Below are 11,856 nucleotides of genomic sequence, written 5' to 3'. Positions count from 1 at the left end.
ACAGGACGACGCACCCCAGACAGCCAATCACCTCTTGCAGCCTTAGCTTGCTCAGCCAATCAGCGCGACTGCCTCGGAGAAGACGCTCTGCCTTTCCAGTGTGGCGCCTGGGGCGGGGCTAGCCGCGGCTGAGCCGTGCGCATGCGCAGGGCGGCCCGCGCGGCCCGGTGGGGTGGTGATTCCGTCTCGTCCGGTCCCTTCCCTCATGTCGGCTCCCTTCGAGGAGCGCAGCGGGGTGGTGCCCTGCGGGACGCCCTGGGGCCGCTGGTACCAGACCCTGGAGGAGGTGTTCATCGAGGTGCAGGTGCCGCCGGGCACCCGGGCCAAGGACGTCTGCTGCAACCTGCAGAGCCGGCACATCGCGCTGTCCGTGCGGGGCCAGGACGTGCTGCAGGTACCGGGGCGGCGCGGGGGGGCGGAGACGGGGACGGGACCTCGCGTTGTCACCCGCGCCCGGCGCGGAGGCCCCGGGGAGCTCCGCTGGGTGCTAGAGGTGAGATGGCTCACTGCCCCGCCCGCGTGTCTGTGGTGTTTCCTTCTTTAAATACCCAGATTTTGAGAAATTAAAAGCGAAGTGTATCAGGGTAGTTTTGTCGAACTTTTAAAGGCGATGGGAAAAACAAAGCCAACAAATTCCGTGGGTTTGCGTTCCTTGGGTTGTACTGAGGCAGCGTGTAGGTGCTGCCGAACGCCAATAACCCAGGTCAGCAGCAGCTTCGCTTTCCCACCGGGAACAAGCAGCTCTTCCCGGCACGGGGCACGTACCTCGTGGCACCGCAGCTGTATGTCACCCGTGGCAGAAGCTCTGGCGTTTTCATGGCAGCCCATTACAAAGGATATTACCCTCTGAGAAAAGCCCTTCCAATGCGCTAAGATACTGAAACAGAGACCGTAGTAAATACTTCGTTAAAAAAGAAGTTTGTGTAACAAAAGCTTTTTATTTTTCATTTTGTTTGTGTGTACACCAAAAAAAAAAATTGTGTAACAAAAAATAATTCTTTGATGGTCCCTGTGCAAGCCTATCCTTATAGGGCCAGACCACCCTATCCATGTTCAGTAGAAACCAAGAAGGTAAGTTGGGAGTAAAACTTGGCAGTTCAGTGGGACCTGGATGCTGGGCCAGTTTTCCAGTTTTATAATGCTGTACGTGTCTTTTGCAGGGTAAACTTTTTGACTCGACGGTAACTGATGAAGGAACGTGGACGTTAGGTAACAACCTCCATCTGAAGTGATATTATGAGTGCAGTGGGACGTCTCAAAAGATGCTGCAGAAGTTTTAGCCCTTTTTTGTAATGGGAAAGATTACTTTCTTCCTTGTACATAGCTTTGTAAAAAACCCCAACCATTATGGCCAGACCAAGGAACTGAGGTAGTACAGAAGCCCTAGACGTGCTGTTTCCTGGAAGGCAGTAGTCAGTGGATTACAGACACTTCCATATAGTGGGTGTTTTTTTGCAAACCTTTATTAAAGCTGACAATTACAGTATAGTTAGGCAGTCTGTGCCTCTCCATAATTGTTACTTTTCTTGAGTTTTCTCCTTATGCATTATAGTTTTGGGATGGGTGACAAAACCTACAGTCCAAGAGAATCAAAAACCAATCTAAAAATTACACTAAGGTACTTACAGCTGATGAGGAAAAAACCAAAAAAGCTTCTCTAATTGTTACATCATAATTATTGTAAAGTGTTCAGATTATTTTGGGTTTTGGCAATCACATTTGTAGACTGTGCCTCTCAATCGTCCTATGATGGATTTTGTTTTCCATTCAATGTTTATTCTAAATATTTAATAATTTAGTAACTTAAACGTGATAACTAGAAGTGTAAACAAGCATCACAAAGCCTACTCTTTTCCAGTATGTGAATAATCTTCAAAATACACTTCCTAATGCTGTGTTTATTTAATTAAGTAGAACCAGACATCCTACGTGTCGCCTTTGAAATGTACTTCCAATGTGTTGTCTATAGGCGTACTGTCTGTGTTTAAATAAATTGATTAGAACTCCATATGGTGCTGAAACAGTTCTGGCTTTTATTGGTAATATCTCTGTAAAGCCTGACCTCAAGTGTTTCATTATTGCCTGAGCTGAGGTATATGTATTAATAGATTAAATCTTTTATATGTTGTGAACCTCTCTCAAAGGTGAGTTTATGTTTGCAGTAGAAGTACTGACAAACTGTTTTAATCCCTTAAAACAGCTTCAGCATTTTACAGGACAGAAAGAGGAGAAATGGCTGTATAGGCCATCTTTGCTTCAGCCTTTCCATTTCTTGTTAATGTATATTTACAAGAACTCTGTTGGTATTAAGAATTTAAATTACTTCACCAAAAAAAAAAAAAAAAAAAAAATCCTGTACTTGTTAATGGTGAATTCACCAAAACAACAACAAAGTCTTGTGCATAGGACTGAGTTTAATGGTTGGTTTATGTGTGTTTTCATTCAACAGAAGACAGGAAGCTGATACGAATTGTTCTAATGAAGACAAACCGAGATGCTGGAAATTGTTGGACGTCTCTGCTAGAAAATGAATATGCTGCTGATCCTTGGGTACAGGACCAGATGCAGAGGAAACTTACACTGGAGCGATTCCAAAGAGAGGCAAGTTAAAGGACCAGAATTACTCCTTATGTTTTGTGTTTGCACACCAAGGTCATGGCCATGAAAGCTGAGAAAAATTGTTCTGCTGTCCAGTGCTGTGGAAGCATATACTGTAGTTTAATATATAGAGAGTGCTCATGAGGCTTGGTCAGTGTACTTTCAAGAGGTTATACTGTCTGTAGCCTGTCTGAAGTTTTTATGAAAAGTTAAGATGGGTTAGGGGGTGGTGCTGATGTTTTAGGGTTTGTTGCACAATACTAACAACATTTTGCTTAAGTTAGGCTACACACAATTTGTTATTATCTAGAATTATGACATAGCCATGTTTACAACAGACTTCTAGCATCAAGCTCTATTGAATATGTTTGTTTATAATATCAGATGGTGTAGAATGGTTAGCTAGACAAGATTTTCTTTGCCCTTTTACTAAAATTGTTTAAATTGTTTTGGTACACCTTTAGCACACAGCTATGAGCATCTGCAGAGTTGTAGGATTACAACTTATTACTGAACAGCTGATTCAGCACAATACATACCACAACAGGGAACATATTTATGAGACTTTTTATCCAGCATGGCAAGTACTTCTATTTTCAAATTGTATTTTCAAGGGACACTAGAAGCCAGAATTTTTTCTTAAACTTTCCTTAATATTTCTTTACTGGGAGACCTAACTGCTTGCCAAATTGAGAACAGCATCACAAACTCACTTCAGTAGTATGCAACCAAACTAAGGCAATTCAAGGTTTATCTGTTGATGCATTTTCCAAGAATTTCAGTGCCATGACAAACAGATGACAAGTTGATCATTGTATGTCCTTGTTACAAGAGCAGAGTATTAACAGAAACAGTTTGGGGCTTTTTGTTTGGGGTTTTAAAATATTTTTAATTATGAATAGTATATCAATTAAACTTTTCTCTTACCTCCATCAGAACCCTGGATTTGACTTCAGCGGGGCAGAAATTTCTGGAAATTACAGCAAAGGAGGACCAGACTTTTCTAGTCTTGAAAAGTAAACTGCTTTTGTCTGTGTTCCCTGAGAGGAATTTCTCATTACACGTAAGGGCTGGAATCATGTAACTGGGGAAGGCTTCAGCGATCTCTTCAATGGATTGCTGTCAAGTCGTTACTTCAGTGAACAGAAAGATCTCTTCCAGTAGAATGAAGACAAAGTATTACCAGCTGATTTATAAACTGTGATAACTTTCTAATACTGAGGGACAAACTAGAGAGAAAGGTGTACACAAAAAGTAACATCTTGAAGCAGGTGGGTTTGGGTTTTGTTTTTAGAAGCAGCATACTAAACTGGTCAGTTATAAATATGCCACTTGTCTTTATGCAAAAATACCTTATTCACCATTGCAGATTACAGGTTATAAGCAAGATATTTAATATTTTCTCTTAAGTTGCAATGGGAAGGATATTAGGATGGCTACACTTACACTTTCCCTCTGTAGCAGCCCTTGGAGAACTCATAAATGTTATTCTAAAAAAGTGATTTAAATAAAAATGCTACAGCATCTTGCTTCGGATAAGGTTCTACAATCCACTGTGCTATCAAGTACAGCAATAATGATTTGTACTTGTTACCAGGTAAATGATACTAGAAAACTGAAAGGTCAGATGAAACTCTGATGTATAAATAATTTTATGTGTTTATGTAATATAGCCTTTCAGTATAAATATTCAAGATTTTGAAAGTAAGAGAATATGATTACTTTTGAAAGGAATAGGAGGTCCCTAAGTAGGGAATGGTATCTCATTCCCAACATACAGCACAAGCTGCTCTCTAAGAAGCTGTAAATTTTTGTAGATACAGTTTTTAAACTTAATAGCCACATTTTAAACTTAGCTATTGCATCGTATAATGTTTTGCATGTGCCAATTATGTATGAGGAATTTTCTACTCATTGTTAAGGACACAGCTGAGAAGCACTCCAACCACAGCAATATGGAGCTGAGAAGCACTCCAACCACAGAATGAAGGCTGGGTCAAACAGGCTAACAGAGGAAGAAGACTTGATTGCCAAATCCTGTTGTAGTCTGAACACTGAAACTATTGCCTATATTTAAGTCCTCAGCAGAAATCTCACTGGTGATAAATTGTCAGCAGCTGTGCATCATGCTGCTGAGCCTTATTTCTAAAATTGCATCATTATTTCAGTTGGCACATGGCAAAAATAAAGCAGTAGTTGAGGAAGAATGATTTCATTTTAATTACATCCACTGCTTTCTTGTAAGAACAAGCAAGCATTAATAGTCCTGAAATGAAGCGTGTACTCATGTCATCTTTACGGAATGTGAAGTAGGTCCATACGCTGTGCTCTGGTTGTAGAGAACTTGCCTTACTATGCAAAGGAAAGTAGTGTGGTATCGAACGCTGATTTCTGGCCATGAAGTGCTGTATCTTTACCATGATCCTAGTATAAAAGGTGGACAGTATAGTTAAGAAATGAACAAGACTGATAAAAAAATTAACTGAGGACAGAGATAGAAAACAGTTAATGTTGCATTAAAATGCTGAAGTACGATCCAGTGAAACAGTATTTTTTGTTACAGCAGTTGGTTTGCATAGGGTGGTTTTGTATGTCTTTTGGTTATAGAAGTTTAGAATGCCATCTGATACTTCAGTGCATGAACTTATATTTGCTATATGCATTTTCAAAGCTAAACATACCCATAGTTTCTGCTTTATGAAGTAGCATGAGTCATCCTACAGCTAAGTCAAGGAGAGAGACCAACTGTTTAGAATGTACTGTGGCATCACAGTTCTGAATTGTTTTAAAAGGAGAGGTGTGAACTACTGGGTTAGCTACTTTGATCATATCCTGTAAGTTAGAAGCCTCCAGTTTAGAAGAATATAGATGAAAAGATCTCAAAGGATTTAGAGTAATTGTGGTCCAAGTTGCAATAATTTTTATCAAGCATCTCGAGTTTTTCCTGTTGGTTCTCCAGCCTTCCCCATGCAGCTTCAACCTCTTAAAAAAGGAAAATTTGAGAGTATCTCCATGATCTCTTATGCCCTGTCTGGAAGTTTTCCAGGTACTGTTCAGATATAAGTCACTTTATAGGCTTTCTACTAAGATGTTCTATAACAAATAGGAAAAGAAGTCACACAGTTAAGCACATTTCAACGTTTAAGTGAAAGGTCCATATTTTAATATTGAGGCATGACAATTAGAATTGCACACTGCATCTTCACCATCTCTCCCAGTAGAATGACCACACCTTTGTTCAAATCACTTGTACGCTTTTCACAGGCCAGCACAATGCACAGATAGCACTGGCAGTTACAAAAACCAATTACATGTTATGCGGTGCAATCACTCTGAGTTCATGAGAAGGTTTGATTTGTCCAATACAGAGCTTTGGTATGAAGTCTTCTATGAAAGGTTTAACTAGTTTATGATATTAAAAGAATGGTTTCCCCCTCAGCATAAAAGGGAAAGGGTTGCCTGGCTAACACCTAAAACCACTCCAAATTCAGAACATTCTGATCTCTCCTTATCCACTAAGTCAGTTCATATGGCAATCCGTTACTAACAGCACATCGCTAACAGCCTCTGCTCCACAGTGAGGCAGCATTCAAGAGGTCATTAGCAACATTCCCTCAACACCTCTATTCATCTTACATACAATAATACATTCTTATTATTCACTTCCTTGTTAGCACTAGAACCGTGATATGCTTCAAGTACTGACCTGGTCTTCAAAAAAACAGTTGTATTTTAAGCAGCTTATCATTAAAGAGATCAGAGTTGAAGCAATCTTCAGTGTTTCTTGATTGCTCCTATGTACAGGTCAAGATGGGACATTAGCCCTGCTCCTACTGTGCCTATAAAAATGTACCTGTTCAGCATACCTTGTACAGTGAAACTTTGGAGAACTGATGTCAGATTTAGGGCAGGTGACCCACTACTTTCCCTCAGCCTTCACCAAGTATCACGAAGCTTTTACACTCTATGACATAGTTCCTAACCTCAGTAAACTACCCCTCTTAGAAAATACTGAAATTAATGATGCTGTGTTAGTGACTACCCTTTTATAAGGGAATGAACTAACGTTTCTCTTTTCTTCTGCTTTAACTACTTGACATGTTTGGCGGGTATCACATAGCCTAGTTTTTAATGTGTCTATGGTAGAAGGCCAGTGTCCTGCCCAGCAGGAACATATGGACACATGACACTGCCCAAACAGCATGTTAGGTGGACTGACAGGCATTTGCCACTGTCATCAGTATTGAGCAGGGTTAGTCTTTAGTTTGATTAAGACAGTGCAGCACAGTGCTAGTGTCATGTAATCTTTGGAACCAGATTTTTAAAATTAAATATACAGTTCAGTACCTCCAGTTACAGTAAGCCAAAGTTAGACTACACAAGATGCTCTGCAAACTATGAGGTGTTAAAATTCCATGTATCAGTATTGTGGTATTTCACTATACAGTAAACAGCCTAACAAATTAGACTGAAAACTGACACTGAATATTGTTGTAATCATCATGAAAAGAACATATTTGCTGGAAGGATCTTTTAGTCTGAGATGTTACATATTCTTTCCATGAGTTGAGTTCTTCATTATTAAGATCATGGTTCAGACTTCGTTTCTCAAATATTCACGTGTCTGTTGACAAGGTCACAGCATGGTTCTCTCCTCATTTTATTGTACTCCTGTAAAAAAATCCAAACCAGTCAACTGAAGGCTTTCTACAAGAACGAAACAAAGTATCAGACTTTAATATAGCAAGACAACAACAAACAGCTGTTATAGAAAATATACGGCTTTTGGAATTACAGTCTTGATAAGGAAGTAGTTCACAATTTCTACAGAGTAAAAAATCCCCAGTAATATGAATAACTGAATTACAGTTTTTAGACTTAACTAATCAGAGAGTTATACCAGTAATACTATAGAACTGCCTTCCTTTTAAGTGGTTTGAGTGAAAGATTAAAATAAACTCATTCTAATAGGCAACTGTTTCCTTTTGGCTGGTTCTTTTCAGGATAGGAGCAAGCCAAGCTTTTTCTCTGCCTTTTTACCAGTTTCACTCCACATTTTAGTTTGTGTGATGTCCCAATATCTGTAGAACACATTTCTGCTCCCACAGCACACCAGAGGAGCAGTTCTTTCTCCAGTGTTCATATATTAGGTTGCCACTTCTTTAGGTACAGTACTGGCTCAAGCATGAACACGACAAAAGACCAGCCTCTGTAAGAGGCCTACTATGTTTATGTTACATGTCTTCAAGAGGTTACTATACAGAATAAGAAACTTGGAGGTAGTTAACAGCTAATTACTTCTACATCATCAGAAGTTGGTTTTACAAGAAGTTACCTATTATGAGCTGGTCTCTGGAATTGTAGGAAGGTGTGTTATTCTGTAGTAGCTATGTTTAAGCTGCCGTGCTGTACGTCCAGACACAATCCATTTTAATTTCTGGACATTTGGTTTGGAACACTTGCTTGAAGAATATTCTGTAAGGCACTTTAGCACCAGTTCCTTCCAGAAGGTCAAATCTCTGTTGTTTATCTAAACAGCAAAACAGAATCTTATATAACTCATTAAATCCTTACATCATACATGTGCTTTCAGCTTCTTTATATAAGATAGGAAACCAGAGATCCCAAGCCAAATGGAAAAAAACCCCTCAAACCAAACCCAAACCAAACCCAAACAAACAAAACCCCAACAAAGCCACAAAACAAACCAGTATGCCAATGGATCTCCCCCTTTTCCACTGTGTAGGCACTTGCATGCATTTTTCTTCCTTCCTCCCCTGAAACTTTATCTATACATACCTTGGAATGCAACTGCAGAAATTCCAATGCCTCTGTCAACTCCAGCAGTTTTTGTTCTTCTATCTCTAGAGCCATAATAGACAGTGCCAAGACAGAAGGCTGGAGAGAGAGAAAAAGTTTTTAAACACTGCTTTGTTAAGTTTCAGTAGTCTCATTGTTTTTGAGCTTTCAAGACATTTACCTTGGCTTTAGAAAACATGATTCTGCAGTGACATGCCTTAAGCTGGGTCTCAAGTCTCTCAAAATTAAGGTATTTTCTCCTATAATAAACACATATGAGTGAATGTAAAAAAAGAATGCAAGCTTGATCAAGGCAGCACCACCCTTGGGAACTCAGAGCAGCAGGAAGAATGTTTTTATCTAAACAAAGGCCTCATTTGTCCCAGAAGTTCTAGGGTTACAGTCAAACAGGTGTTCAGTTTTGGCAGTCCTAATGCTAAAGATAAATCTTGTGCTACACTGGGGAGATTCATACTGTCAAAATAGGCTTACCAACAGGAATTTTAGTGCTTACTAGCAAAAGGAATCTCTTTCTAAGCCAGATTTTGAAATCTTTGCAATGAGGCAATACTTTGTGCAGCATAAGCAGAGATTCACTATACCACTGTTATTGAGCAAGTTTGGGTTTTGGCTCAGAGAGCAATACTCTTTAGATCAATTTATGCAAACAACTTTTAAAACTGAAATAATATTAAACCACAGATATTCACATTTATGATACTTACCAATAAGGGGTAAAGTTTGTGGAGTTTTTAAGTATAGAAAGGCCATTTACTCAAGTTATTTCCCTGCTTACTTTTCTACATAGGATTCCTGATCATACGTGGTCATAGCAAAATAAATATTAGAATGTTACCTTTCACAGCTTAAATTCTCATGAATGAGTGAGTGATATAGTTGTAGAAACTGGAAGGCTGTTGTAGCTTTGACTTTCCAACACAGCTTCTCCAATATGATTTTCTCCATTCTCATCATATCAGAAACAGTGAACCTGTACTGGCTTATTCGAATTAAGTCAGTGGCTAGGGGAACATTTCTCTCGTCTTCTAATGCCTTCACAGCCAAGTAGAAGCAGCTGAGTCCGACACAGCCCAAGTGTTTAGGCTGTACCTAAGGAAAAGTAAATTGTTGTTTGTTAACTTTAAAGAGGAAAGCCTTTGATCAGTCATATCAACACATAAGTACCAAACTATGTAGGACCAATGTATTTTAGAAAAAAAATTATGGGTGGCAGACAGGGCCTGTTCTGTTTTTGAAGATGGAGATATTAGTCTTATCTGCTTATATTCTTACCTTTATTTAACTGAATGAGGAAACCATTACATGCTACAAGTTCTGCCTAATTAATCTAAAAAGCAAGATTGCAGAACAATATATTTTGATTGCGGTAGAACTGTTTTCTTAATGAGGTTCTGTAATAGCCTAATCAGAATTTTTGAAGGCTTAAAGTGTGGTACATATTGGCTTCTGAAAAAAAAAACCCCAAAACCAAAACAACAAAAACGTTTGTGTTTTTATTTTTTACTCTTTTCTATACATACACACACATATATATACAAAACCCTGACTTATTCCATAGGCACTACGGTCCCCATTTTTACTGCTTATTTTGGGTTCAGAAATCTTTCAGGTCATCATTTTCCTATCCACTCCATCTAGCTTTCTCATTTTTGTTTTAACACACAAAGAAAACAAGCTGTTGTTCTTGACCAAATAGCACAGTGGTAATCCTGTCTTGTTAGGCAATTAAAAACAACCTAGGTCAGCATGCCACATATGCACAGTAGAATGGAGCGTTAACAAAATGTTTTACCAGATTCTAAGTGGCGAACAGCTTCAAACCTCTTGATATAAATAAGGCTTATGGGTAAGTGGAAAGAGTAAAAGTCATTTAAGGCATTCTTGTATATATGCAACAGGCAAGACAATCTGTCTCGATCTAACCCCTGAATATGGCTTGCGTTTCCAAGCCTATGGACATCCTCAAGTTAAAACTGATGCCCTCTTCCTTCTCTTCTCCAGAGGTAACAGCTTGCTTATTATCACTAAAATCTGAACAGGGAAAGCCATTTCTTAGCTCTTGTGCAAGCAGAATCTTTGGAAGGAGCTTAACCTTCAGCCATCTAAAGCCAAGATGTTTTAACTTATAATAGGAACAAGGCTGCAATGAATAGAAGCCAATGACTGAGAGCTTATACTTTAGAAAGCCTTACCTTCATTTTTGACAAGAATCTGTCTAAGAAATTCACAGCCAGTGAAAACGTCTCTGTATGGAAGCCAAAGAATTGAGTTAAGCTGAGAAGGTCTTTCACTTCAAAGTCCCGCAGCCTTGCAGTCATCCGGAGGCCATTATCGTGAGCAGATTCGATCAGCCTCAGGCCAGAGGCCTTTGGCTGACATCTTAACTCCTGTTCCAAGAGGGCTGTGAGCTGGTACAGCAGCTCCTGAGCTTCAGTAGTTACAAGTGTTTCAATCATCTGTAATAACAAACAAATGTAAGCATATCAAACAGCTAAAAGGGGAAAACTTACTAAGTTACAGTTGTCTCTAAAGCAAGATAGAAACTTTCCTTTCTCTGTAGGCATGTGAACTATTCAGCAGGGAAGCTGCCCCCGGACAGAGCGAGCGGGGCCTTGGGGGCTGCTCCCATTCTGCCCATGGGAGCGATATTCTTCGGCTCAAACCCCGGTCACCCCGCGCACCCCAGGGGCGGGGTGACACCGCAGCTGAGCAGCTCCGCGCAACTGGGTTTCACAGCCGGGCCCCCGGCAGCGCTTTCTGTGCCCCGCAGGGCCCTACCCGCCCCCTCCGCACCCCCGGGACAAGCCCGGGCCCCGCACCGCGCAGGCGCCGCCTCCCCGGGACAAGCCTGGGCCTGCCCTTCGCCGCCCCGGGGGCTCCGCCGGCGGACAAGCGACCTGCCAGCTCTGTCGGCGGGACGGAGGGGCCACGTCCGCCCTATGGACAGGCCGGGCACAGCGCGGAGGAGCCCAAACCCACCGCCGGTGGGGCACAGACCCGCGCCCTTACCTTGTCCCTGTCGCCCCGCTGCCTTCTCGGTGGAGAGGGCCCCGAGCCGCTGTGACCCACAGCGCCAGCGCCGAGTGGTCACTCTAAAGCACTGCCCGGTCCCTCGGGCACCAGCGACCACCAGGAGAACGCCATACAGCAGCCGTCCCGGACGGACAGACGGACTAACAGCCTGCCCCCTCCCGTCCCGCTCCGCCCCGCTGGGGGCGGGGCTCAGGGGATGATAGACTTCCAGGCAGGCCAATCACAGGACGCGGGCGGTGGGAAGGGGCGGGGCGCCGTCGCTAAGAGATCGGCAGTGCCGGCAGAGTGGCGACCTCTGGTGCCGGTGCTTTCATATAACAGGTCTCAGCTCCGCCCTTCGCTGTGGCGCCGCGCGGCGGAGCACGAGGCACCGGGTCTTCGTGCGGGCAACTTTAGGGCCGGTGC

General features: G+C 41.7%; 2 protein-coding genes across 3 annotated transcripts; one reads left to right on the top strand and one right to left on the bottom strand.

Annotated features, from left to right (window-relative positions):
• Positions 1 to 138: 138 nt before the first annotated feature.
• NUDCD2 (NudC domain containing 2) lies at positions 139 to 7,573 on the top strand. Of its 2 annotated transcripts, XR_003994084.1 has the most exons (5): positions 139 to 394; positions 1,161 to 1,209; positions 2,450 to 2,601; positions 3,535 to 3,869; positions 4,521 to 7,573. XR_003994084.1 is itself a non-coding variant. In XM_030503799.1 (4 exons), the coding sequence occupies exons 1-4, from the start codon at positions 206 to 208 to the stop codon at positions 3,616 to 3,618; spliced, it is 474 nt and encodes a 157-aa protein (XP_030359659.1). In that variant the 5' UTR covers positions 139 to 205; the 3' UTR covers positions 3,619 to 5,133. The 2 variants fall into 2 exon arrangements, 1 of the variants encoding a protein (XP_030359659.1); XM_030503799.1 differs by having other exon boundaries at positions 3,535 to 5,133.
• Positions 5,739 to 11,637, bottom strand: CCNG1 (cyclin G1). The gene is made up of 7 exons (XM_030503798.1): positions 11,428 to 11,637; positions 10,611 to 10,874; positions 9,254 to 9,507; positions 8,579 to 8,657; positions 8,398 to 8,496; positions 7,934 to 8,128; positions 5,739 to 7,269 (listed from the first exon to the last, which is right to left on the bottom strand). The coding sequence occupies exons 2-6, from the start codon at positions 10,872 to 10,874 to the stop codon at positions 7,937 to 7,939; spliced, it is 888 nt and encodes a 295-aa protein (XP_030359658.1). The 5' UTR covers positions 11,428 to 11,637; the 3' UTR covers positions 5,739 to 7,269; positions 7,934 to 7,936.
• Between the last annotated feature and the right edge of the window lie 219 nt (positions 11,638 to 11,856).

The sequence above is a fragment of the Strigops habroptila genome, chromosome 12 (genome assembly GCF_004027225.2).
Source record: "Strigops habroptila isolate Jane chromosome 12, bStrHab1.2.pri, whole genome shotgun sequence".
NCBI classification, from domain to species: domain Eukaryota; kingdom Metazoa; phylum Chordata; class Aves; order Psittaciformes; family Psittacidae; genus Strigops; species Strigops habroptila.
Note: the sequence above shows the minus strand (reverse complement) of the source record. Positions and strands in the feature narration are given on the sequence as shown.